This window comes from Rhinopithecus bieti, unplaced genomic scaffold (genome assembly GCF_001698545.2).
Source record: "Rhinopithecus bieti isolate Rb0 unplaced genomic scaffold, ASM169854v2 scaffold_20178, whole genome shotgun sequence".
Taxonomy (NCBI): Eukaryota; Metazoa; Chordata; class Mammalia; order Primates; family Cercopithecidae; genus Rhinopithecus; species Rhinopithecus bieti.
The window spans coordinates 117,404-141,127 of NW_016809758.1; the positions used below are offsets into that span (position 1 = coordinate 117,404).

The 23,724-nt window shown below is 52.6% G+C and overlaps 4 protein-coding genes across 13 annotated transcripts in view; 2 read left to right on the forward strand and 2 right to left on the reverse strand.

Annotated features, from left to right (window-relative positions):
- The first annotated feature begins 90 nt into the window (after positions 1 to 90).
- Positions 91 to 4,396, forward strand: PSME1 (proteasome activator subunit 1). 3 transcript variants are annotated; one of them, XR_001888809.1, is made up of 12 exons: positions 91 to 277; positions 959 to 991; positions 1,114 to 1,176; positions 1,290 to 1,400; positions 1,489 to 1,534; positions 1,669 to 1,766; positions 2,018 to 2,086; positions 2,165 to 2,232; positions 2,319 to 2,373; positions 2,448 to 2,534; positions 3,342 to 3,442; positions 3,696 to 4,396. XR_001888809.1 is itself a non-coding variant. In XM_017890220.1 (11 exons), the coding sequence occupies exons 1-11, from the start codon at positions 239 to 241 to the stop codon at positions 2,780 to 2,782; spliced, it is 750 nt and encodes a 249-aa protein (XP_017745709.1). In that variant the 5' UTR covers positions 91 to 238; the 3' UTR covers positions 2,783 to 2,930. The 3 variants fall into 3 exon arrangements, 2 of the variants coding, with proteins under 2 accessions (XP_017745709.1, XP_017745708.1); XM_017890220.1 differs by lacking the exons at positions 3,342 to 3,442; positions 3,696 to 4,396 and adding an exon at positions 2,702 to 2,930; XM_017890219.1 differs by lacking the exons at positions 3,342 to 3,442; positions 3,696 to 4,396 and having other exon boundaries at positions 2,448 to 2,930.
- Positions 2,925 to 5,611, reverse strand: EMC9 (ER membrane protein complex subunit 9). Of its 5 annotated transcripts, none has more exons than XM_017890225.1 (6): positions 5,400 to 5,611; positions 5,069 to 5,278; positions 4,851 to 4,927; positions 3,511 to 3,755; positions 3,326 to 3,420; positions 2,925 to 3,162 (listed from the first exon to the last, which is right to left on the reverse strand). In XM_017890225.1, exons 2-6 carry the CDS (start codon positions 5,215 to 5,217, stop codon positions 2,976 to 2,978), a joined length of 753 nt encoding a protein of 250 aa, XP_017745714.1. In that variant the 5' UTR covers positions 5,218 to 5,278; positions 5,400 to 5,611; the 3' UTR covers positions 2,925 to 2,975. The 5 variants fall into 5 exon arrangements, with proteins under 5 accessions (XP_017745714.1, XP_017745712.1, XP_017745716.1 ...); XM_017890223.1 differs by having other exon boundaries at positions 3,511 to 3,782; XM_017890227.1 differs by having other exon boundaries at positions 3,511 to 3,580; positions 5,400 to 5,610.
- A 1,798-nt stretch (positions 5,612 to 7,409) lies between these two features.
- Positions 7,410 to 11,292, reverse strand: PSME2 (proteasome activator subunit 2). Of its 3 annotated transcripts, none has more exons than XM_017890229.1 (11): positions 10,979 to 11,292; positions 10,251 to 10,283; positions 9,755 to 9,817; positions 9,424 to 9,510; positions 9,288 to 9,318; positions 9,103 to 9,200; positions 8,445 to 8,513; positions 8,237 to 8,304; positions 8,020 to 8,074; positions 7,630 to 7,716; positions 7,410 to 7,534 (listed from the first exon to the last, which is right to left on the reverse strand). In XM_017890229.1, exons 1-11 carry the CDS (start codon positions 11,024 to 11,026, stop codon positions 7,454 to 7,456), a joined length of 720 nt encoding a protein of 239 aa, XP_017745718.1. In that variant the 5' UTR covers positions 11,027 to 11,292; the 3' UTR covers positions 7,410 to 7,453. The 3 variants fall into 3 exon arrangements, with proteins under 3 accessions (XP_017745718.1, XP_017745717.1, XP_017745720.1); XM_017890228.1 differs by lacking the exon at positions 10,979 to 11,292 and adding an exon at positions 10,576 to 10,823; XM_017890231.1 differs by lacking the exons at positions 10,251 to 10,283; positions 10,979 to 11,292 and adding an exon at positions 10,576 to 10,823.
- Positions 11,293 to 11,895: 603 nt separating this feature from the next.
- Positions 11,896 to 23,724, forward strand: part of RNF31 (ring finger protein 31) — a 13,719-nt gene continuing 1,890 nt past the window's right edge. Inside the window, exons 1-18 of one of the 2 annotated variants that reach the window (XM_017890172.1) lie at positions 11,896 to 12,336; positions 12,422 to 12,568; positions 12,716 to 12,871; positions 13,100 to 13,159; positions 13,259 to 13,334; positions 13,866 to 14,043; positions 14,523 to 14,910; positions 15,071 to 15,361; positions 15,614 to 15,862; positions 15,968 to 16,153; positions 16,269 to 16,475; positions 19,666 to 19,839; positions 19,923 to 20,021; positions 20,112 to 20,201; positions 21,786 to 21,900; positions 22,016 to 22,134; positions 22,394 to 22,507; positions 22,637 to 22,694. In XM_017890172.1, coding sequence (XP_017745661.1) covers positions 12,145 to 12,336; positions 12,422 to 12,568; positions 12,716 to 12,871; positions 13,100 to 13,159; positions 13,259 to 13,334; positions 13,866 to 14,043; positions 14,523 to 14,910; positions 15,071 to 15,361; positions 15,614 to 15,862; positions 15,968 to 16,153; positions 16,269 to 16,475; positions 19,666 to 19,839; positions 19,923 to 20,021; positions 20,112 to 20,201; positions 21,786 to 21,900; positions 22,016 to 22,134; positions 22,394 to 22,507; positions 22,637 to 22,694 — 2,899 coding nt within the window. In that variant the 5' untranslated portion in view covers positions 11,896 to 12,144. Of the gene's footprint in view, positions 12,337 to 12,421; positions 12,569 to 12,715; positions 12,936 to 13,099; positions 13,160 to 13,258; positions 13,335 to 13,865; positions 14,044 to 14,522; positions 14,911 to 15,070; positions 15,362 to 15,613; positions 15,863 to 15,967; positions 16,154 to 16,268; positions 16,476 to 19,665; positions 19,840 to 19,922; positions 20,022 to 20,111; positions 20,202 to 21,785; positions 21,901 to 22,015; positions 22,135 to 22,393; positions 22,508 to 22,636; positions 22,695 to 23,724 lie in introns of those variants that run through there. The other variant, XM_017890173.1, reaches the window with a different exon arrangement.

The window sequence follows — 23,724 nt, forward strand, 5'->3', positions numbered from 1 at the left end:
CCAGTCGGCGGGGTGGGAAGGCTGGAAACTGGCCCTCGCTAGGCAGGCTGTGCGCGCTAGGGGAGCCGCACCCGCCGCCCTCCTCTGCGGCACTGCCCTGGCAGGGCTGACCCCGCCTCCTCCAGCCCTCCCCGCCCCACTACCCAGGAAGGCCGTGAGTGGTGCGAGCGCCGCTTTCGCTTTCCCTTCGCGGTGCCCACTCCGCTCCTCGTGCGGCGCTAGGCCCCCCGTCCCGGTCATGGCCACGCTCAGGGTCCAGCCCGAGGCCCAAGCCAAGGTGAGCGCCGCGGGGTCTAGAAAGGGCCCACTGGGGAGGCGTGGCTCGAGCGGCCTGGGGCATCCCCGACCCGCCCCCCAGACTCCCACACAAGTGAGGGGCAGTCCGCCGAGCTGGCGCTCCCGGAGCACCTGCGCCCCGGGAGCGCGGTGACTGCTGCCTGCGGGAACAGGCGAGGCGGCCGTGGTTCTGTGGGGTGAGGTGAAGCGGAGGGCTGGCGTGGAGGGGAACTCCGCTGGCCTGGAGCCGGGGCCACACACAGACTGGATGCGGGACTGCCCCAGCTACCTCCTGGCCTTTCCCTCAGGGAGGGTCCCGGGGCCCACCCCGTCCTGTCCTGCTCGCAGAGGGCTCTCAGCACCCCTCCTCACACCTGCCAGGCGACCCCAGGGATCTGTTCTCACGTGAACCACTGGCCCTTCACCGCCGGGAATGTTCTCATTCCCCATATCCAGCCCTAGGGATACCCATTTCACTCTCCGTAGATCCAGGTCTGCAGAGTTCCACTCCTCCACCACCCCAGTCCACCCTACAGGCATCCATCTCGCTTTCTTCAGGTCTGGCCTTAGAGGGATCCCCTCCACCCTTCCCCAGGTCAGGCCCTACATAACCCTAAGGGAACTGTCCTCAAATGAACTGGCCTTAAAGCCAAGTTTCTGAAGGGATGCATGTACCCCACAGGTGGATGTGTTTCGTGAAGACCTCTGTACCAAGGTAAGACATGCCCCATCAGTGGCCCCACCCCTGCCCAACTCCTACTGCTCAACCCTGCCTCACCACCTAGGATGGGCATTTGATGCTGACTCCCATCCTCCTCCATCCCACCTCACACACAGACAGAGAACCTGCTCGGGAGCTATTTCCCCAAGAAGATTTCTGAGCTGGATGCATTTTTAAAGGTACCGTGGCTGGGCAGGGAGCTAGGGAGTAAAGGCCAAGAGAAGGGTCGGGGTTGTGAGAGTGAGGTGAGAGGAACCCCCTCACCTCCAGCCCTCCTCTCACCCTACACCAGGAGCCAGCTCTCAATGAAGCCAACTTGAGCAATCTGAAGGCCCCGTTGGACATCCCAGTGCCTGATCCAGTCAAGGAGAAAGAGAAAGAGGAACGGAAGAAACAGCAGGAGGCAAGCTGGGAAGACCTGGGAGAAGGGATCCAACCATGGGGGTAATCAACCTTAGTCCTGACTCTCATGAGCCCCTCTCTTTCTGCAGAAGGAAGACAAGGGTGAAAAGAAGAAGGGGGAGGATGAAGACAAAGGTACTTGAAACTACAATTGTGGGAAGAGACTTGAGTCCCACCCACAGGAGCTCCTCCTAAGGATTTCTTTCCACTCTCCCCTTCAACTCTCACACAGGCTCAATCATGTGACTGACCCATTGCTCACTCTCTAGGTCCTCCCTGTGGCCCAGTGAACTGCAATGAAAAGATCTTGGTCCTTCTGCAGCGCTTGAAGCCTGAGATCAAGGATGTCATTGAGCAGCTCAACCTGGTAGGGCCTCCCCCTTCAACTCTCAGGCTTTAAGTCAAACCATTGTCCTCTTAGTCCCTGCCATTTAGGGCTTGGCACATGCCAGGTTTTAGCAAGAGAGGGCACAGCAAGTGAAACCAGAAGTCCAGGCTCTGAGGCTCAGGAGAGACCTGGCATGCCTCCACCCAGTGTGGGGAGGGAAGCAAGTGAGAATATGAAACTGGGAATTGGGTAGAGGGCTGATGTGGCATTATGCCATTCCCTCTTCCCAGGTCACCACCTGGTTGCAGCTGCAGATACCTCGGATTGAGGATGGTAACAATTTTGGAGTGGCTGTCCAGGTGAGAGCGCTGCCCCACTTCCCTGCTCTTTCCTAGTCCATGCTTCTTTCCACTTTCCCCCTTGCTTTTTTTCCCTAGGAGAAGGTGTTTGAGCTGATGACCAGCCTCCACACCAAGCTAGAAGGCTTCCACACTCAAATCTCTAAGTGAGTGACCACCCATGTACACACTGTCTGTTTTGGGACAGAGACTTTCTTCTTCTTCTACTCCATACACACTTCTTCTTCCACAGGTATTTCTCTGAGCGTGGTGATGCAGTGACTAAAGCAGCCAAGCAGCCCCATGTGGTAGGTGAGGCCCAGGTCAGGGTGCATGAGGGAAGGACTCATGTAAGGTCAGGCCTGACCCGAGCTTCCCACAGGGTGATTATCGGCAGCTGGTGCACGAGCTGGATGAGGCAGAATACCGGGACATCCGGCTGATGGTCATGGAGATCCGCAATGCTTATGTGAGGAGGCGAGGGCAGGGGTGGGCAGAGGCAGCTTTCCCAGGCCACGCACTCCCTGACCCTGCAGGCTGGGGGTTAAGGGTGACAAAGCTCAGCTTCTCCACAAGGCTAGAAATGGGGCACAGAGCCACTGGAGGCCTCTGACTGACCTCCACTCCTCCCTGTAGGCTGTGTTATATGACATCATCCTGAAGAACTTCGAGAAGCTCAAGAAGCCCAGGGGAGAAACAAAGGGAATGATCTATTGAGAGCCCTCTCTCCCATTCTGGGATGGGTACAGCAGAGACCTTCCTGCTTTTTACTGGGGACTCCAGATTTTCCCCAAACTTGCTTCTGTTGAGATTTTTCCCTCACCTTGCCTCCCAGGCACAATAAATATAGTTATACCACTGCCCATCAGCCCAAGTCTCTTTATTGGATGTGGACCCTGCCGGCCCTGGCTCAGGCATTTCCATTTCCATTAGTGGGACAAACCCACTGCGTGATTTGAGTGTTGAGCCGCTGGTTGGTCCAGTCCTGCCGGATGTCGTCAAGGTGGCAGTCAAAGTCCACAAGGTGCTGGTGGGCCCGATCTTCCAGTAGAGCTCCCACCATCTGCCGTGACTCTTCCCAGTCCCTCCACATCACTCTGAAATAGCAACCCCCATGGAGGTCAAACAGCAAGTAGTGGGGCCAGACACAGACTTGACAGAGATTGGGTCTAGAGAGAGACCCTTGGGGCAGGGCCGAGGACAGAGGAGACCCAGGAATCTTGGGCTTCTGAGAAGAGAGAGAGGGAGTGGGGTACTCACAAGTTCTTATCCTTAGGGACCCAGCGGAGACCTTGGTTCTCCAGGACGATGACCGGGGGCACACGAGGCTGAGGCACCAGTTTCTGATTATCCAACTGAGTGGACAAAGAAGGGCAAGTGAGAGTTTCAAGGGTCCCCCAACCCTACTTTCTTTTCACCTCCCCACCCAGAAACCCAAGTCTCACCATAATAAGTACTGCATCAGGGAAGAATTCTGCAATTCGCCCAGCAATTTTCAAGGCCAGGGGCCCAGGGCTGTGTAGAGGGAAGATCAGAGGAGTGAGGAGCCAACTGTGGACAAAACCCATCCGTTTGAGCTGGGCCTCCCAGGTCTCATAGATGTGGGCGCAGCTGTGGCCTTTCCCTGTAGGTGGCCTGCGGGGATCGGGCCTGCTGGATGCTTGATGTACGACTGCTTGATGCTTGAGTGCTGTGGGAAACAGGTGCTCAGATACTGCTGGTGAGAGTGGAAACCAAAGGTGGTCTTTTTGGAAGGTAATTTGGCATAACCATCCAAATTGAAACTGTATACATACTACATACTATACATATGCTAACCCAGAAATTCTACTTATAAAGAATTTATGGTAATAATAGGACAGTGTCTGTAATAAAACATTGGAAACAACCTCAATGTTTGAAGCATTAAATAAATTATAGTACATCCATATTCAGACTATAAGCTGTTAGGGAAAGGTAGATCTTGTTGTGGAAATGGGATGGTGTCAAGTATTTATTAAGTGAGGGAGAAACGCAAATTACAAAACAGTCTCTCTAATCTGCTTCATGTATATGATTTATATATATATATATATAATTGTCTTTTCCTATGTATATAAGGAAACTGCCTTATTTTTGAAGTTGCTGGTTGGGATTTCTCTGTTCTTTCAGCACCTGGGGGACACCTCAGTTAAAGCAAGATCAGTCTGTTGGCCAGGAGTGGTGGCTCATGCCTGTAATCCCAGCACTTTGGGAGGCTGAAGCTCGTGGATCACCTGAGGTCAGGTTCTAGACCAGCCTGGCCAACATGGCGAAACCCCCTCTCTACTAAAACAAAGAAAAAAATAATAATTAAAAAAAAGCCAGGCATGGTGGCTCTCATCTGTGATCCCAGCTACTCGAGAGGCTGAGGCAGAAGAATCCTGAATCCAGGAGGTGGAGGTTGCAGTGAGCCGAGATTGCGCCACTGCACTCCAGCTTGGGCGACAGAGCGAGACTCCGTCTCAAAAAAAAAAAAAAAAAAAAATTCAGTCTGTTGATACACAGTTGTCCTCCCCGCCCCAACAGCACTCCAGGGCAGGGCTCTGTCCTATTCATCTTTATATTTCCTCACTCCAGTACCCAGCATAGTGCCTGGTGTAAAAACCCTGCTCCTAAGCGTTTGATGAAGGAAAGATAGAAGGAATGACCTTGGTTCATCTTGTGCGCCTCCCTCCACCCACCGCCCCATGCATCCTCGCCCTCTATTCCTCCAACCCGCAACCCCCCATAATCCTTTCCTTCTTCCTCTGGCTACGCCACTCACCTCTGGTCGTCCACAGCTGCATTGGCATGGTAGTAACCAGCCACCACCAGACCGGCCTGTGCTCCCCACACATCCACCTGTCGTGGGAAAGGGGCCATCAGTAATTAAATTGTGCCGCTGGCTTTGTGGATGCGCACTGCTGCCAAGGGACCGGGGATTAACTTGGGCTGGGGTGCTGGGTGGGTTCGTGGTGGGGGATGGGCATCCAACGGAGGCACCTGGTTGAGGGCGACCTCCAACATGACGGACAGGGCCAGGTGGCTGTGGAAGAGGGGCACACAGTCGGTGAGGCACAGGCATTCTCCGGACCGCGGCGCTGGCGCCAGAAACAGCCCGTTGACTGCGGCATGTGGGTACCGGGCAGCATGCAGGCACATCTTCACGTAGGCCAGGGCCGAGATCTCCACCTCCCCCATGGCGAGCGGGGCCTGGCCGGGAAGCAGCAAGCCGGATTAGTGACGAATTAGGCGAGCCAGTGCCTAGCTCGCGTCCGTGAAGCTCCCTCCAGCGCTTCGGCACCCTCTTTGACCCTTCCCGGTGCCCTCTCACTTCGGTTCGGCGACAACGCTAACTCGACTCGCAGGTAGCCCGCCGGCTCCCGGTGCCCGGGGTCTGGGAGTCCGCCCGCGGCCCAGCCAAGGAGGAGGTCCCGACCGCATCCGAGCCCCGCCTTCCCGAACCCCTAGCGGGCGGCTGCGACTCAGCGCCTGCCTGGGAGACAGGGCAAGCTGCAGTTCCCTGTAAAACTGGCACCTGGGGTCCCGCCCACGTGGTGCTCCTTGATAGGGCTAAAGGCTTTCAAATTGTCCAATCAGCGGCCGCGCCCCAAGCTTGCCCCGCCTTTGTCTCCAGCGGACTGGAAAGAACCCACCATTGTGAAGCAAAGAAAATTGCCCGCACTCTTATTGGCTAGGTTCCCCGACTTCCGCTCTCGTTGCTGGTTGGCTTTGCCTGTTAACCTGTGTTGCCCACCACCACCTGCTCCGCCGAGCCCCGGGGATGGAGCGCTAGCCCGTAGCCGGGTGTTCCGAAGGGCTGCGGGCAAAGCAGACCGCCTTGCGCCTATTATGGGACGAGTGGATCTGTACTGTAGATCGGCTCTGTCACTAATGATCCGTGTTACCTTCGCGACTGCAGGTTTTCTTGCCCTTGGTTTATCTTTTGCCCATGTTCCTTTAAGGTTTTAATGAGATATGTATGGGGGCAGGCTTCCACCCTGTCCAGTGCTTCGCAGCACGTTCTTATCTCATATTTTATGACAGGATAAGGCCCTGAATTAAAGAACAATCCCATGGAGTTTATAGCAAGATCACAGCAAAGGTAGCCTTGTCTTCAGCCTAGGGCTGAATCTTGAAAAGCAGAGAGAAAGACAGTGATTTGCTGAAGGGGCTGTAGGGGAGGACAGGAAGAAAAACTTACAGATTAATCATTCCCAGAATGTCCTGCGGTGTATTTCCTTCACCACAATGCCCTTGGAAACATTATTTTTTTCCCTCCCAGCCCTTAAGAAGAAGTCCAGGCCAGGAGCAGTGGTTCACGCCTTGCAATGCCAGCACTTTGTGAGACCGAGGTGGGTGGATCACCTGAGGTCAAGAGTTCGAGACCAGCCTGGCCAACATGGCGAAACCCCGTCTCTACTAAAAATACAAAAACTTAGTCAGGTGTGGTGGCACACGCCTGTACTTCCAGCTACTCGAGAGGCTGAGGCAGGAGAATTGCTTGAACCCGGGAGACAGAGGTTGCAGTAAGCCAAGATCATGCCATTGTACTCCAACTTGGGTGACAGAGCAAGACTCCATCTCAAAAAAAAAAAAAAAAAAAAAAAAAAGTCCAATCATTCATCCGTAGTTCTCCATAGTTCTCCCAGTGAAACCTCATTCTCCTTCTAGGCTTTTCCTAAACTGATAAGGATTCTTTCTTTCTTCATTCCTGATGTTGGCCACAGAACTTTCCCCTTGTCTATACAAAGCCTGATTATTCCCATAAGGGCTCTGTGCAAATGCCATCTCTTCCACTAATTCCTGAGACCTCTGGATGAAAATAATACTGTTACATTCCAAAATACAGGTTATCTGCATGGCTGTCATGGCATGTAACAATCCCCACCCTGTTCCTTTGGAGGACCTCTTAAGATTACAGTGGGCTGGGCACAGTGGCTCACGCCTGTAATTCCAGCACTTTGGGAGGCTGAGACGGCGGATCACGAGGTCAGGAGATCGAGATCATCCTGGCTAATACGGTGAAACCCCATCTCTACTAAAAATACAAAAAACTAGCCGGGCGTGGTGGCGGGCGCTTGTAATTCCAGCTACTCGGGAGGCTTAGGCAGGAGAATGGCGTGAACCCAGGAGGCAGAGCTTGCAGTGAGCCAAGATCGTGCCATTGCACTCCAGCCTGGGCGACAAAGCGAGACTCCATCTCAAAAAAAAAAAAAAAAAAGATTACAGTGGGCATCTAAGTCATGACACCCACCCCTTCCCACCACATTCATCTTCAGTCTGGACACGGGTGCCACCTCAATAAATGCTTTTTGAATGAATGACACACGCAGGAAGGGAATCCATACAACATATAGATCATTTATTTTCCTTCTAGTCCTGGGTTCAGTACATAGATGGCTTCTCTTCACCCTTTGGGTTGACAATTTTCTCCAGGTTGCTGCTGATGATATGATAAAGCTCGGCCTGGGAGAAGGCCAGAGTGCAAGAGTCAGGTTCTTAGCCAATCCCCTGCCCGCCCCCACTCATCCACCTCCCCTAAGGCCTTACTCCAGACTCACATAGAAGGCCCTCAGGTCCAGCACCATGGCCCTCAGCTCCCCATAGGCTGCCTCATCTCGCTCATGCACCAAGGCCCGGTAATCCATCTGCAGTGTGGGAGGCAAAGCTGTGTCAGTCCCATGGGAGGCTGAGACATGAGTCTGGTTTCCTTTTATAGGAAACAAGTTAACTTGAGAATGAACCCCTTCTTAGCACCAAGAAATAGGATCCCAAGGGACTGAGCAGAGAAAAGGGTCAAAGTTGTTGAAGCCCTAATCGGTTTTTCTAGGTAATGCTTTTAGCTAAATATTCTACACATTGGGAAAGTCACAAACAAGACAAGGAGGACCTCTTCCTCCACACCTCCTCGTCCCACCCCCAGCTAAAAGGCTGGTGGACTATCCACTCACTACATGAGTCTCCTTGGAGGCCTTGGCCACAGCATCCCCACGTTCTGAGAAGTACCTGCCAGAAGCAAGGGAATACCACAGGAATGAGTGTTCAGGGAGATGTACTCCATCAGACTCTTCCCAAAGTCTCCCATCATCCTGATGGGGCTGCTTAGCTTTGGGGGTCCCAAAGAAATGCTGCTACTGCCCCCAATGCTGGTCTTCCAGCTGCCCTCACTTGGAAATGGTTGTCTGGAAAGCTTCCACTTTGGTCTTGACGGCATTCACCCTCTCCAGCACCTTCTCCTGTGGTGACACGGGAGGCAAAGACAACACTTCATGTCCTCCCCATTTCATACACTATCTTCCTCCTCCTCTTGGTTCATGTCTAGCTCACCCTCCGAGGCTCTCCCCACTCTAAGTGTCTTCAGTTACCCTTTTCTTACCTGGATTGCTACCCCAAAATCATTTCCATCTTCAATCTTGGGTATCAGGTGCTGGATCCATGTAATCACCTGTGTTAAGAAGTATCATGTAAGAATCATTCAACAAACATACTGAGTTTTTCCTATTACTGTCACTTCCTAAAAAAATAGTTATATTTAATTGGGTACTTATTACATACCAGACGCTGTGTCATGTATTTATTTCATTTAATCATGACAGCAACCGTCAGAGACACATATTTATTGTATCCATTTAACAGATGAAAAAACTGAGTCACAGAATGTCTAAGTGACTTACTTAAGGTTACCAGCTAGGTAACTGATAGAATCATGATTTGAACCTAAGCAGTCTCTCTCTAGGGTCCAATCTTTTAAAACAAGTTACTCACTATATCATACCACCTCTACTATGAACCCGATACAGCAGTAGGTTCTGAGGTTACAGAGTGGATACTGCATAGTCTCTAATTTTGGAGGTACCGTTGTGATAAGAGGTCTAACAGAATGAGGAGAACAAAGGAGATCTAAGCCCAAGGCACAGAAGGAATTTTTCTTTTTCAGGACTAGGTCTCTGTATGAAGAACTTGTATCTATGGAGGAGTCCAGGGCCTCACTTTGTGTGTCTTCTCTTTCCACCTCCCCCATTTCCCAGGCTTACCAGAATGCATTTCTCTTTGAGAGTCCAGACTTCTGGCTTAACCAGGGCAAGCAGGGACAGGACTTTCTCATTCCCAGGGAGAAATCCACACTTAGGGACTGTGAGAAAGAGGGGATTCAGGCCCTTTCTCATCCAGCAGCCAATGTGCCATCTCCCCTTCCCTAGTCACCTCTTATCTCTCTTACCTTCTTTCTTCTCCTGCTTATCTGTTTCCATCTAAGACAAAAAAGGGGGAAAGTAGCTTTGGAAAAGTCACAGAGGTTGAAGGGCTATCATCTCCATTGGGTTTATAGTCCAAGTCCTGCACCTTGAATGCCTCACCTCATCATCCTTGGGTGGAGGGTCTGGGATGGGGATGTCCAGTGGGGCCCGGAGGGAAGTCAGGTCAGCCACATTGAGGGAGTCCTCCTGCACAGAGCTCACTGTCAGGGGCTGCCCAGTCTCTTCCCTTCATCCTAGGTCACAGCCTTCCCTCCATACATCCTACTTGCCCTCTGCCTCCCAACCTAGGCTCATGCCTCACGCCATCCTAATATTCCCAATCCACTACTTGAAACTATTCTCTGCATGCTGAATCCAGTTGTTAGCTAGAGAGGGTGGGCAAAGGGGAGAGAGGACATGGGAAGGGGCAGGAGGGGCCCACACTACTCACTTGCAAGAGCTGATTCAGGTATATGATTTTCTGTGGCAAGAATCTGTAGAGGAATTCCTCAGCCTGTGGGTTACATTGCAAGGGAGGGGAATCAGAATATGCTCAATGAGATGTCTGACAAATGGAACTGGAAGGGCCTTTGGAAATCACTCGGTCCAAGACTTGCAAATGAGGAAACTGAAGACCTGAAAATGAAAGGACTTGCCCAAGCTGGTAAGTGGCAGAACTAAGGTTAGGACTGTGATATTCCTGCTTTGGGAGCCATGGATTTTTTCCTCTACACCAAAAGAGAGGAGAAGTACCAGAAGTGGGGAGAGGCATAAGAAAGGTCAGATTAAAGGTAGCTATCAATAAGTCCGGGGTTACTTTGGGTGAAGGCTTGGTAAGGGAAGTAGGGTTAAGTCTAGGGTGACTTGGGGGGGTCATTAGGAGAGGTTGTTATCCTCAAGTATTGGTCTGAGATTCTGGGTCAAATCGCTCAAATCCAGAGACTTACCTCCTGGAAAAGATTCTGCCTGAAGACCTCCACCTACACAGAGAGCAGTACCCGGATGTTGGTTAAGGGTCTGGGTTGTCAAAAGCTTCCACTCACAACAGGGTGCCCTCCAACTGTGGCTCAGGCCTTTCTCACCACAAGCCAGTTTCCCCTAGAAGCTCCTGCTCACTGCAGTCGGAGGGCAGGAATCTGGGAATCCCCGAGAAGTGAAGGCACTAGCGAGATTGGGGGTTATCTGGCACTGCTTTGGTCCCCTGAACCACCCAGCTTGGCCTCCCCCCAAGAGGGCTCTATGACCCCTTCCTGGCCTCCGATTCACCATTACCTGTTTGCGGGCTTCCCCGCTCAGGCGCACCCCACACGGCTTGGCCATGCTGCTTCAGTAGCTAGATCTCTGGTCTCCCGGCTAGTCGCCCGGGCTTTCGCTTTCACTCCCCAGGTCCGGGCCCGCCCCCCTCAACCCCGCCCACTTTCTTCTTTCCGCCCCCCTCCTCCCCCTGGCAGGCCGCTAGCAGTAGGTAGCCCCTCAGCCATTCCCAGCCAGTTGCCACTAGGAGAGGCGGTGCTGGCTGGGTCACAAGCCCAGGGGCTGNTGGGAATCCCCGAGAAGTGAAGGCACTAGCGAGATTGGGGGTTATCTGGCACTGCTTTGGTCCCCTGAACCACCCAGCTTGGCCTCCCCCCAAGAGGGCTCTATGACCCCTTCCTGGCCTCCGATTCACCATTACCTGTTTGCGGGCTTCCCCGCTCAGGCGCACCCCACACGGCTTGGCCATGCTGCTTCAGTAGCTAGATCTCTGGTCTCCCGGCTAGTCGCCCGGGCTTTCGCTTTCACTCCCCAGGTCCGGGCCCGCCCCCCTCAACCCCGCCCCCTTTCTTCTTTCCGCCCCCCTCCTCCCCTGGCAGGCCGCTAGCAGTAGGTAGCCCCTCAGCCATTCCCAGCCAGTTGCCACTAGGAGAGGCGGTGCTGGCTGGGTCACAAGCCCAGGGGCTGCCCGAGGGAGGGGCTGGGGTGAGTGGGACAGCGGAGACTGGAGCGGGGGCTGTCCCTTGGAGAGGGGCGGGGCTTATAGCTAGGGCCAACGGGAAGTCCAGGGTCGGGGTAAGAGAGGTAGGAGTATGGCAAAGGGGGTATCCAGTGGCGGGGCTCCCCCAAGAAGGCTTGACCGCAAACAGCGGACGGAGAGAGATGAGAGCGAGTGGGAGGGGCAGCCAGAGGGAGCGCCTGGGGTGGAGAAGGGCTAGCCGCCCTTAGAAGGGAGAGGGCAGGGGCTGGGTGAGGGTCTTCCCTCAGCCTTCAGGACAGACCGGAGATGGGGCGGGACTCGCTCAAGAGGGGCTAGGGCCGGCCAGAGTCGGTTCCCCTGCAGGGTGGGACTTCCCCGGTGAGGCCCGGAGCGTAGCGGACTGGTCCAGCTAGAAAAAGGAAGGTTTTGAGCTGAATAGGATAACCCCGCGCCTGGGGCTATCCGGAAGGGGTGGAACCAGACTGGAGGAAGGCGGGGAAGAGCGCTTGACTGAGGGAAGATGCTGGGGCGCGCTGAGGGAGGAGCCAGGAGCCATTTGCCTTCTCATTGCTTGGGACCTGGCCCTCCCTCTTGGCCACGCCCCCTGGTTTCGGGACACCCGCTCCCACCTTAACCTTAAGCCCCGCCCGTTCCTCTGAAATTGGGTCGCTGTCCCGCCCTCTTTCCTAGTACTTCCTGTTCTCGGCCAACCCTGGCGCTGGGCCGGGGGTTGGAGAGTGACCGTGGTCTGAGTGACCTGGGGCGGCTGCGCGGGCCGGGGTGGGCCTCAAAGCCGGGCACCAGACGGGAGGGGCGGCGCTTGGGCCGCGCGCTGCCCGCGCCGGGTCCCGGCGGGCGGCAAGGCTGGGGCTGACTCCTGCCTCAGGATGCCGGGGGAGGAAGAGGAGCGGGCCTTCCTGGTGGCCCGCGAGGAGCTGGCGAGCGCCCTGAGGAGGGATTCCGGGCAGGCGTTTTCCCTGGAGCAGCTCCGGCCGCTACTAGCCAGCTCTCTGCCGCCAACCGCCCGCTACCTGCAGCTGGACGCCGCACGCCTGGTCCGCTGCAACGCCCATGGGGAGGTGAGGCCCGGCCCCTCTTGGAAGGGGGACACCAGGGCCTGAGGCCCGGGCTACGCTTACAACTCTCTGCTCTCATTGCTCCCAGCCCCGAAACTACCTCAGTACCCTGTCCACGGCCCTGAACATCCTGGAGAAATATGGCCGCAACCTTCTCAGCCCTCAGCGGCCCCGGTACTGGCGCGGCGTCAAGTTTAATAACCCTGTCTTTCGCAGCACGGTGGATGCTGTGCAGGTGAATCCCCTGGCCTTATGGGAGAGGGGGCTGGGCCTGGGCTGGGGTTTGGCTAGAAAAGGCCTGAGATTGTGCTGAATGGGGAGGGGTCCAGCCCTACTAGGCAGGAAACCTCCTGGGTGGTGACTGGTTGTGAATGTGTGGCAGGGGGGCCGAGATGTGCTGCGATTATATGGCTATACAGAGGAGCAGCCAGATGGGTTGAGCTTCCCCGAAGGGCAAGAGGAGCCAAATGAGCACCAGGTTGCTACAGTCACACTGGAAGTACTGCTGCTTCGGACAGAGCTCAGCCTGCTGTTGCAGGTGAGATGCTCCTCTAGTCTTGATGGACTTATGCACCAGGGCTGGGGAGCCCAGCCTAACTCAAGTAAGTCTGAGGACCCCTGTGCTGCTGAACTATGGGCATAGTTCAGCATTCTGGGAGCTCCGGGTACTGATTTTCCCTCTGTGAATGTTAAGGGACCAGGGTTTAGAGGGAGGGCTTTGTTCTAGGGGTCTAGGTGGAAACCTTTTTTATCTGTATTATTGCAGAATACTCATCCAAGACAGAAGGCACTGGAGCAGCTGTTGGAAGACAAGGTTGAAGATGATGTAAGGAAGGCAGGAAAGGGGCTGGTGTACAAAGGGAACAGGAATTGTGGGACTCTGTATCCCTAAACCCTTGTTCATTCCCTGCCCTTTCTTTTTCAGATGCTACAGCTTTCAGAATTTGACCCCCTATTGAGAGAGATTGCTCCTGGCCCCCTCACCACACCCTCTGCCCCAGGTATTATTGGTCCTAAATTGGGGACCAAGTAGGAAGCTATATTGATGGAAATTTGGGATGCTCCTCTGTCTTCTTGGTTATCTTCCTTTGTGTTTGTTTGTTTGTTTTGAGACAGAGTTTTGCTCTTGTTGCCCAGGCTGGAGTGCAATGGTGCGATCTCCGCTCACTGCAACCTCCGCCTCCCGGGTTCAAGGGATTCTCCTGCCTCAGCCTCCCAGGTAGCTGGGATTACAGGCATGCACCACCACACTCGGCTAATTTTGTATTTTTGGTAGATACGGGGTTTCTCCATGTTGGTCAGGCTGGTCTGGAACTCCCAACCTCAGGTGATCCACCCGCCTCAGCCTCCCAAAGTGTTGGGATTACTGGCGTGAACCACCGTGTCCGGCCTCTTTGTTTTTTAAAAGATTAAAATTGTTTCCTTGGGCCAGATGTGTTAAAAAGTAGTCTTGTGATTTGCCCCCATCCACAGCAGATTCACATGTAACCTGGTCTTTTTTGGAAAGATGTTCTATCTCTCCTGCTCTCCAGGCTCCACTCCTGGTCCCTGCTTCCTCTGTGGTTCTGCCCCAGGCACACTGCACTGCCCATCCTGTAAACAGGCCCTGTGTCCAGCCTGTGACCACCTGTTCCATGGACACCCATCCCGTGCTCATCACCTCCGCCAGACCCTGCCTGGGGTCCTCCAGGGTGCCCACCTGAGCCCCAGGTGAGAGGGTTTCTCTTCTGGGTGAGAATGAAATTTAGAAAACTTAAGATCACTTGGTTATGGACTACCTGCCAGTTTCTGTGCTAAAGACTGTTTAATAGAGGAGAAGTAGCCAGTCAGAACCCTGAAGGAGATAATAGACATATACATCAAGCAAGTAGCAATTATAGTAACCCAGGTTGTTATGGTAGTAGGTGGTTTGCAACCTAGTCTGAAGGGTCAGCTGAATCAGGTGGCAATATTTTAAACATCTAGTGTAGGTCAGGCCGTGTATTAGCAGTGTCTACTAGGAAGAAGTGAGCTTTAAACTGTCATTTAAATGTTGCATAGGCTATGGGTATAGGAGTGTTTGAGACAGGGACAATGTGTGCAAAGGCCAGAGACATGTGTTGTTACCCAGCAAATGGGGAATGCTTAGAGGTGAGGGATCCAGGCACCAGGTGCCACTTCAGTAGGCCATGTCTGCTTTTCCATTACAGTTTACCTGCCTCAGCCCAACCACGGCCCCAGTTGACCTCCCTGCTGGCACTAGGAGACAGCTCTCTTTCTTCCCCTAATCCTGCAAGTGCTCGTTTGCCCTGGCACTGTGCTGCCTGTGCCATGCTAAATGAGCCTTGGGCAGTGCTCTGTGTGGCCTGTGATCGGCCCCGAGGCTGTAAGGGGTTGGGGTTGGGAACTGAGGGTCCCCAAGGAACTGGAGGTCTAGAACCTGATCTTGCAAGGGGTCGGTGGGCCTGCCAGAGCTGTACCTTTGAGAATGAGGCAGCAGCTGTGCTGTGTTCCATATGTGAGCGACCTCGGCTGGCCCAGCCTCCCAGCTTGGTGGTGGATTCCCGAGATGCTGGCATTTGCCTGCAACCCCTTCAGGTAACCTGTTCCTGGCCTTCCCAGCTCTTTATTGTGTGTTACCTCAAGTCATTCTCTTCTTTTCTATCCCATGTTTTCCTTCAGTTCCTCCCAACTCCCTGTATTTCTGTTGTGAACCTCAGCCAGCCAGTCAAAGGGATAATTCTCTCTGCCTTCCCAGCAGGGGGATACTTTGCTGGCCTCTGCCCAGAGTCATGTCTGGTACTGTATTCACTGTACCTTCTGCAACTCGAGCCCTGGCTGGGTGTGTGTAATGTGCAACCGGACTAGTAGCCCCATTCCAGTACAACATACCCCCCGGCCCTATGCCAGCTCTTTGGAAAAGGGTCCCCCTAAGCTTGGGCCCCCACAACGCCTTAGTGCCTCCCTGCCCAGTTCCTGTGGAGACCCTGAGAAGCAGCGCCAAGACAAGATGCGGGAGGAAGGCCTCCAGCTAGTGAGCATGATCCGGGTAAGGACTGGGCCTGGGATGAGGTAGGGCTGAGCTGGTGTGGGAAAGGAGATGCTGCAGGTGGTTAATAGTTTCTATGAATCTTGTCATTGTTAGCAGCAGCTCCCTGTTACTGAGGCAGTTACCATGCTGTGCACTGATGACATGATCCATATGTCTGAGCTGAGCCACTGTCACCATCTTAGATCAGGCTGAGGGTGGGTGAAGGGTGTGCCCTGCCTGATGGGCCTGATGGGCAGGACTGTGCCTTAGGAAGGGGAAGCCGCAGGTGCCTGTCCAGAGGAGATCTTCTCGGCTCTGCAGTACTCAGGCACTGAGGTGCCTCTGCAGTGGTTGCGCTCAGAACTGCCCTATGTGCTGGAGATGGTGGCTGAGCTGGCTGGACAGCAGGACCCTGGGCTGGGTGCCTTTTCCTGTCAGGAGGCCCGGAAAGCCTGGCTGGATCGTCATGGCAACCTTGATGAAGCTGTACAGGAGTGTGTGAGGACCAGGCGAAGGAAGGTATCACCTGTGCTGGGTATGGGATAGGGTTGAGAGTCTGCATCTCTCACACTCTCCCTTGCTTGCCTTCCCACTTCACTCCCTCTCACCCCTCCCATCTTGCAGGTGCAGGAGCTCCAGTCTCTAGGCTTTGGGCCTGAGGAGGGGTCTCTCCAGGCATTGTTCCAGCATGGAGGTGATGTGTCACGGGCCCTGACTGAGCTACAGCGCCAACGCCTAGAGCCCTTCCACCAGCGCCTCTGGGACAGTGGCCCTGAGCCCACCCCTTCCTGGGATGGGCCAGACAAGCAGGTGCTGGGAGGAGGCAAGAAACCCAAGGGTCCACCTAGAGGAGCAAAAGGGAGCTGAGGGGAAGGGTCCCTGGAGTCTGACAGCACCTCCCCCCTCCACCTGAATCACATTGCAGAGCCTGGTCAGGCGGCTTTTGGCAGTCTACGCACTCCCCAGCTGGGGCCGGGCAGAGCTGGCACTGTCACTGCTGCAGGAGACACCCAGGAACTATGAGTTGGGGGACGTGGTAGAAGCTGTAAGGCACAGCCAGGACCGGGCCTTCCTGCGCCGCTTGCTTGCCCAGGAGTGTGCTGTGTGTGGCTGGGCCCTGCCCCACAACCGGGTAAGTCCCTCCCCATAGTACCTGGTCCAAGAATTACTCTATTCTTTTGGACCCCCACCCTACCCCAGTCCCCATCTCTGATCCTGTCTTCTGCTCTTCAGTTGCCCATGTACCCCTAAAGGCTTCTGGGAGGGGGAGGTCAGGAATAGGCTTATCTCCTCCCTTGAAAAAAAATTCTATTATGGAAATTTTCAAATATGCAATAGTAGAAAAGTTGTACTACACTGTATAACAAATTCCCATATCCCCCTGCAACCCCTTCACTCCCAGTGTATTCATCATCAAGCTTCAGCAATTGTCAACAAACATGATCAGTCTTTAGTTCACATATATACACAGACGGTTATTTTAATATCAAATATCAGGCATAATATAGCTTATAAATGCTTCAGTATATATCTCTAAAATGTAAAACTTGATTTATTTACTTACTTATTTTTTTTTTTTTGAGCTGGAATTTCAGCCTTGACCCCAGGCTGGAGTACAGTGGCGCAATCTCAGCTCACTGTAACCTCCACCTCCTCCAAGCAATTCTCCTGCCTCAGCCTCCTGAGTAGCTGGGGTTACAGGCGCCCGCCACCACGCTCGGCTAATTTTTGTATTTTTAGTAGAGACAGGGTTTTGCCATATTGGCCAGGCTGGTCTCGAACTCTTGACCTCTACAATTATTTTAAAAATACAGAGTAAAACCAAAACAAAACACATACAGAGCCAGTCTAACTGCTCTGACCTAGAGTATGTGGAGGCTTAGGAGCTAAGAAGGGCTTATTCCTATAAACTGGATATTTGCTGATACTAAAGAATTACTAGGCTGGGCGCGGTGGCTCATGCCTGTAATGCCAGCACTTTGGGAGGCCAAGGCAGGTAGATCACGAGGTCAGGAGATGGAAACCATCCTGGCTGACACGGTGAAACCCTGTCTCTACTAAAAATATAAAAAATTAGCCGAGTGTGGTGGCAGGCGCCTGTAGTCCCAGCTACTCGGGAGGCTGAGGCAGGAGAATGGCATGAACCCAGGAAGCGGAGCTTGCAGTGAGCAGAGATTGCACCACTGCACTCCAGCCTGGGCAACAGAGTGAGACTTTGTCTCAAAAAAAAAATTACTGTTCATTTGTGTGTGTGTGTGTGTGACAGCGCTACTGTGGATATGTTTTCAAAAAGAATTTTGCTGGGCATGATGCCTCATGCCTGTAATCTTAGCGCTTTGGGAGGCTGAGGTGGGAGAATTCCTTGAAGCCAGGAGTTAGAGACCAGCATGGGCAACATAATAAGACTCCCATCTCTAAAAAAATAAATAAAGGGCTGGGCGTGGTGGCTTATGCCTGTAATCCCTGCACTTTGGGAGACCAAGTGGGTTGATCACGAGGTCAAGAGATTTAGACCATCCTGGTCAACATGGTGAAACCCCGTCTCTACTAAAAATACAAAAATTAGCCAGGCATGGTGGCGTGTGCCTGTTATCCCAGCTACTCGGGAGGCTGAGGCAGGAGAATCGCTTGAACCTGGGAGGTGGAGGTTGCAGTGAGCCGAGATTGTGCCACTGCACTCCAGCCTGGGCAACAGAAAGAGATTCCATCTCAAAAAAAAAAAGAAAGAAAGAAATTAAAAATAAATAAATAAATAAATAAAGTTGGCCAGGCACAGTGGCTCACACCTGTAATCCTAGCACTTTGGGAGGCAAAGGTGGGTGGATCACCTGAGATCAGAAGTTTGAAACCAGCCTGACCAACATGGTGAAACCCTGTCTCTACAAAAAATACAAAAATTAGCTGGGTGTGGTAGTGGGTGCCTGTAATCCCAGCTATTTGGGAGGCTGAGGCAGGAAAATCTCTTGAACCTGGGAGACAGAGGTTGCAGTGAGCCAGGAGATTGTGCCACGGCACTCCAGTCTGAGCGACAGAGTAAGACTCTGTCTCAAAATCAATTAAATAAATAAATAATTGTAGAATCTACAGGAAGTTTCAAAAATAGTACATAGAGTCCTGTGTACTTTTCACTCACCTTCACCCAGTGATGACTTTATTTTTTTGAGACGGAGTCTCGCTCTGTCACCCTGACTGGAGCGCAGTGGCACAATTATGGCTCACTGCAATCCCCACCTCCCTGTTCAAGTGATTCCCCTGTCTCAGCCTCCCGAATAGCTGTGATTACAGGCATCTTCTACCACGCCCGGCTAATTTTTTTTTTTTTTTTTTTGAGACAGTTTTTCTCTTGTTGCCCAGGCTGGAGTGCAATGGTGCGATCTCGGCTCACTGCAGCCTCTGCCTCCCAGGTTCAAGCGATTCTCCTCCCTCAGCCTCCCGAGTAGCTGGGATTACAGACATGCGCCACCACACCTGCCTAATTTTGTATTTTTAGTAGAGACAGGGTTTCACAATGTTGGTCACGCTGGTGTGGAACTCCCGAACTCAGATGATCCGCCTGCCTCAACCTCCTAAAGTGCTGGGATTACGGGCATGAGCCATGGTGCCTGGCCCAATTTTTGTATTTTTAGTAGAGACAAGGTTTCACAATGTTGGCCAGGCTGGTCTCGAACTCCTGGCCTCAAGTGATCCACCCACCTTGGCTTCCCAAAGTATTGGGATTACAGGTGTGAGCCAGCATGCCCGACCCCCAGTGGTGATTTCTTATATAATTATAGTACAATATCAAGACCAAGAAATAGACATTGCTACAACGTTAGCTTTACTATAGGTCTTGTTCATTTTTCACATGGGTGTGCTGCTGTGTGTATGTGTGGTTCTGTGCAGTTCTGTCCCGTGTATAGATGCATATAACCACCACCATAATCAAGATACAGATTGTTTCATCACCACAAAGGAACTCCCTCATGTACCTCTTTAGTTATACCCTTCTGCCACCACTTCTAGTCACCCAGCAACCATGAATCTGTTCTCCACTTCTATAGTTTTGTCATTTCAAGCATGTTACTTGTATATTTAATGGAATATGAATGTTTTTATAGGCACTTTTGTCTTTACCTTAGGTGTCACCATTGTCTATTTTCCTCCACCTGACTGTCTTCAGATGTTTAGGTTGCCTGCCTGGCCCCTGCTGGCACTTGAGGTTGTTAACCCTGCCTAGTTGTTAATTAGAGCCTGATTTCTTAGTGGACACCTGGCCACTGCCTCTTCCCTAGGCTGGCAGCTGTGGCTTCTGACCCCCTCCCCTCCAACCCCTCACCCTCCAGATGCAGGCCCTGACTTCCTGTGAGTGCACCATCTGTCCTGACTGCTTCCGCCAGCACTTCACCATCGCCTTGAAGGAAAAGCACATCACAGACATGGTGTGCCCTGCCTGTGGCCGCCCTGACCTCACCGATGACACACAGTTGCTCAGCTACTTCTCTACCCTTGACATCCAGGTACTGCAGCCCCCCTAGGACTCAGGTACCCTGAGCTTTGAATAGCAACCCTCCCACCCACCACCTCTGCATCCTGTCCCTAGCTTCGAGAGAGCCTAGAGCCAGATGCCTATGCATTGTTCCATAAGAAGCTGACCGAGGGTGTGCTGATGCGGGACCCCAAGTTCTTGTGGTGTGCCCAGGTAAGTGGCCTGCCCAGGGGAGCTACTGTGGAGGGACAGGGGATGGTTCCAGGTCAGGCCTTTGATAACTTTATGCTCTTTTACTTACAGTGTTCCTTTGGCTTCATATATGAGCGTGAGCAGCTGGAGGCGACTTGTCCCCAGTGTCACCAGACCTTCTGTGTGCGCTGTAAGCGCCAGGTGAGGCACATTCATCATTTCAGAAATACTTGCTGAGCTACTGCCAGGTACTGTGTTAGACTCAGGGGAGTTTGTATCCTGGAGAGCAAAATAGATATGAGCTCTGAGGTCAAAAGAGCTTACAGACTAGTCAGAAAGACTAGGCACAAGGAGAAAGGGAAGACAGCAGAGGGAGGGAGGAAATCGGGAGAGAAAGGAAAGGGGAGGAGGAAGGAAGGAAAGTAAGCCAGAGGAACTCAATTATACATAGGCGTAAGTTCTATGAAGAAAACAAACAGGAATCTGAGATCAGGGTAACAGAGTGGACCTACTTAGGGTAGAGAGGTCAGACAAGTCTTCTCTAAAATGGTTTAAGCTCAGGCCTAAACATTAAAAAGAAGCCAGCCACACAGAGAGCATTTGGGAGAGAAAAAACAAGGAAAGGGCCAGAGTCAGAAAAAAGTGTTGTGTGGGTGGAGCCTGGAAAGCAAGGTGGGAGTGGCAGGTGGTCAGAGAGAAGCCAGCTGCCAGGTCTGGAGAGCCCTGGAGGCCAAGTGAGGCAGGCATCCGTCTGCCTTCATTCTGAGAAAAAGCAAGGGTGATCTCATTTATCTTTCTCATTTATCTCATTTATCTTTTGTTTATTTATTTATTTATATATTTTTAGAGACAAGGACTCACTCTCACCCAGGCTGGGGTCCTCTGGTGCAGTCACAGCTCACTATAGCCTCCAACTTCTGGTCTCAAGTGATCCCTCACCTCAGCCTTCCAAAGTACTGGGATTACAGACATGAGCCACTATGCCCAGCCACATTTATCTTTTAAGAAGTGTAATATTTGGCTAGGCACGGTGGCTTCTGCCTGTAATCCCATCACTTTGGGAGGCCATGGTGGGTGGATCACTTGAGGTTGGGAATTCAAGACCAGCCTGCCCAATATGGTGAAACCCTGTCTCTAGTAAAAATACGAAAATTAGCCGGGTGTGGTGGCATGTGCCTGTAATCCCAGCTACTCTGGAGGCTGGAGCAGGAGAATCACTTGAACCCAGAAGGTGGAGGCTGCAGTGAGCCGAGATCACGCCATTGCACTCCAGCCTGGGTGACAGAGCGAGACTCCATCTCAAAAAAAAAAAAAAAAAATTCATCTGCATCATGTCTGAAACAAAGTGAACACCTGAGACTACCACAGAACCAAAAACACCACCAATACTGTGGAAGCTACCTGACTTACAATTTTGAAGTCTTTTTGACAGCCATGGGGAGAATTGATCCTAGGGGTGCAGGAATGGGAAACAGACTAGTAACCAAGGCAAGCAATTGAGGCAAGGGCTGATGGTGGCCTGGAGTAAAGTGCTAGCAGTAGGGATGAAGGAAAAGGGGATATGGTTGAGATGGTCTGTGGGGTAGAAACAAGGCAAAAGGAGTATGAGGCAGTAGGAGAAAATGAAAGAACCAAGGATAGCCTCTCATTTTTAGATCTGAGCAAATGGTAGGTGGCAGTGACATAAACCTAGCTGGGGACCACTGGATGTGAGTGGAGGGGCTAGGAAGAAGGGCCAGGGGATGGGATAGAGCTCCCACGTGAAGCCTACTTTCCTTCCGGCAGTGGGAGGAGCAGCACCGAGGTCGGAGCTGTGAGGACTTCCAGAACTGGAAACGCATGAACGACCCAGAATACCAGGCCCAGGGCCTAGCAATGTATCTTCAGGAAAACGGCATTGGTAAGGCTGCCCCACTTGGCCTGTTTGCTCAGAAGCCTGTCATTGCCAGCAGCTCTCTTCTTGAAGGCCTTGAGTTGCAGCGGCAGCTCCAGCCCTGACCTCTTGTCCTTTGCAGACTGCCCCAAATGCAAGTTCTCGTATGCCCTGGCCCGAGGAGGCTGCATGCACTTTCACTGTACCCAGTGCCGCCACCAGTTCTGCAGCGGCTGCTACAATGCCTTTTACGCCAAGAATGTGAGCCCAGAGAGTTGGCGAAGGGATGGAAGCGTGGGGGGCTCCACTGGGTTTGAGAGGCAGAGGCCATTGAGGAGTGGCCCTGGGGAAGAGAAGAGGTCAATGGGATGTAAAGCACAACTCTCCATCCCCTTACCCTTTGCTTGCTCCTCCAATGTCTCCATCTCCCCTCACCCATACACCCCTCACGCAGGGGTTCCTGAGAGGCCAGGACCCCAACAGTCTCCAACTTCCTCTCTCCCATCTGGGTTTCTGCCAGAAATGTCCAGACCCTAACTGCAGGGTGAAAAAGTCGCTGCACGGCCACCACCCTCGAGACTGTCTCTTCTACCTGCGGGACTGGACTGCTCCCCGGCTTCAGAAGCTGCTACAGGTCAGAGGTGGTCAGGAGAGAAGAAGACAGGGCCCAGGGTGGGCAAGAATGGAAAAGACTTCATGCTAGGAAATGCAACAGGGACTGGCATCAAGGGGAATTTAACACCCATCTGTCTCTCCTCCTCAGGACAATAACGTCATGTTTAATACAGAGCCTCCAGCTGGGGCCCGGGCAGTCCCTGGAGGTGAGTGTTAGGACAAGCCTTTGAGAAGAAGAGATGGTGTGCTGGACTCCCACTGTATGATGGGTAAAGGGGAGGCTTGGGTCAGGGGCCACTTGTTGCACGCCCTTTGGCAAGTTAATTGAGACTCCAGGCCTTGTTTCTTCCGCTGTAAAATAGGGGTAGTATCTACCTTGCAGCTAAGCCATTTTATGTCAGACATCTTTAAAGAACCTGGTACCCAAGAAGGCATTAATACTAATTTTCTTCTCCCATTCCCAAATGATCATAATTCATTAATTAACCCAATGAGTGTTTAATGAGACCTGCTAGTTGCAGGGTACTGTTTTAGATTCCATGAGGGTAACAGAAAGGTGTTACATGTGGTTCTAATCTCTTTCACTTCTTACAGTGTAGACAGAGGTAAGTCTGCAGTCCATACCACCCTAAATGTGACTGATCTTTTCTGATCTTGGAGGCTAAGCAGGTTCGGGCCTAGTTAGTATTTGGATGAGAGATTGGCTGGGAATACCAGGTGCTGTAGGCTTTAAATTTTTTTTTTTTTTTTTTTTTTTTTTTTTTTTTTGAGACGGGGTCTCGCTCTGTCGCCCAGGCTGGAGTGCAGTGGCCAGATCTCAGCTCACTGCAAGCTCCACCTCCCGGGTTCACGCTATTCTCCTGCCTCAGCCTCCGGAGTAGCTGGGACTACAGGCGCACACCACCTCGCCCGGCTAGTTTTTTTTGTATTTTTTTAGTAGAGACGGGGTTTCACCGTGTTAGCCAGGATGGTCTCGATCTCCTGACCTCGTGATACGCCCGTCTCGGCCTCCCAAAGTGCTGGGATTACAGGCTTGAGCCACCGCGCCCGGCGCTTTAAATTTTTTTTAAAAAAATAGAGGTGGCCTGCCAGGTGCAGTGGCTCACGCCTGTAATCCCAACACTTTGGGAAGCCAAGGCGGGCAGATCATGAGGTCAGGAGATCGAGACCATCCTGGCTAACACGGTGAAACCCCATCTCTACTAAAAAATAGGAAAAATTAGCCAGGCGTGGTGG

What these genes read in the sequence shown, in the direction of transcription:
- PSME1 (XM_017890219.1), top strand. Translation starts at nt 239, where the DNA reads ATGGCCACGCTCAGGGTCCAGCCCGAGGCCCAAGCCAAG. An exon ending in AGCTGGATGCATTTTTAAAG is followed by an intron (nt 1,177 to 1,289) that starts GTACCGTGGCTG and finishes ACCCTACACCAG; the next exon opens with GAGCCAGCTCTCAATGAAGC. An exon ending in GGGGGAGGATGAAGACAAAG is followed by an intron (nt 1,535 to 1,668) that starts GTACTTGAAACT and finishes CTCACTCTCTAG; the next exon opens with GTCCTCCCTGTGGCCCAGTG.
- PSME2 (XM_017890229.1), bottom strand. Translation starts at nt 11,026, where the DNA reads ATGGCCAAGCCGTGTGGGGTGCGCCTGAGCGGGGAAGCCCGCAAACAG. An exon ending in GCGGGGAAGCCCGCAAACAG is followed by an intron (nt 10,284 to 10,978) that starts GTAATGGTGAAT and finishes CTCTCTGTGTAG; the next exon opens with GTGGAGGTCTTCAGGCAGAA. An exon ending in TGGACCTGAGGGCCTTCTAT is followed by an intron (nt 7,535 to 7,629) that starts GTGAGTCTGGAG and finishes GCCTTCTCCCAG; the next exon opens with GCCGAGCTTTATCATATCAT.
- EMC9 (XM_017890223.1), bottom strand. Translation starts at nt 5,217, where the DNA reads ATGCTGCCCGGTACCCACATGCCGCAGTCAACGGGCTGTTTCTGGCGC. An exon ending in GCAGCTGTGGACGACCAGAG is followed by an intron (nt 3,783 to 4,850) that starts GTGAGTGGCGTA and finishes CACTCTCACCAG; the next exon opens with CAGTATCTGAGCACCTGTTT. An exon ending in CTGATGCAGTACTTATTATG is followed by an intron (nt 3,421 to 3,510) that starts GTGAGACTTGGG and finishes TTGTCCACTCAG; the next exon opens with TTGGATAATCAGAAACTGGT.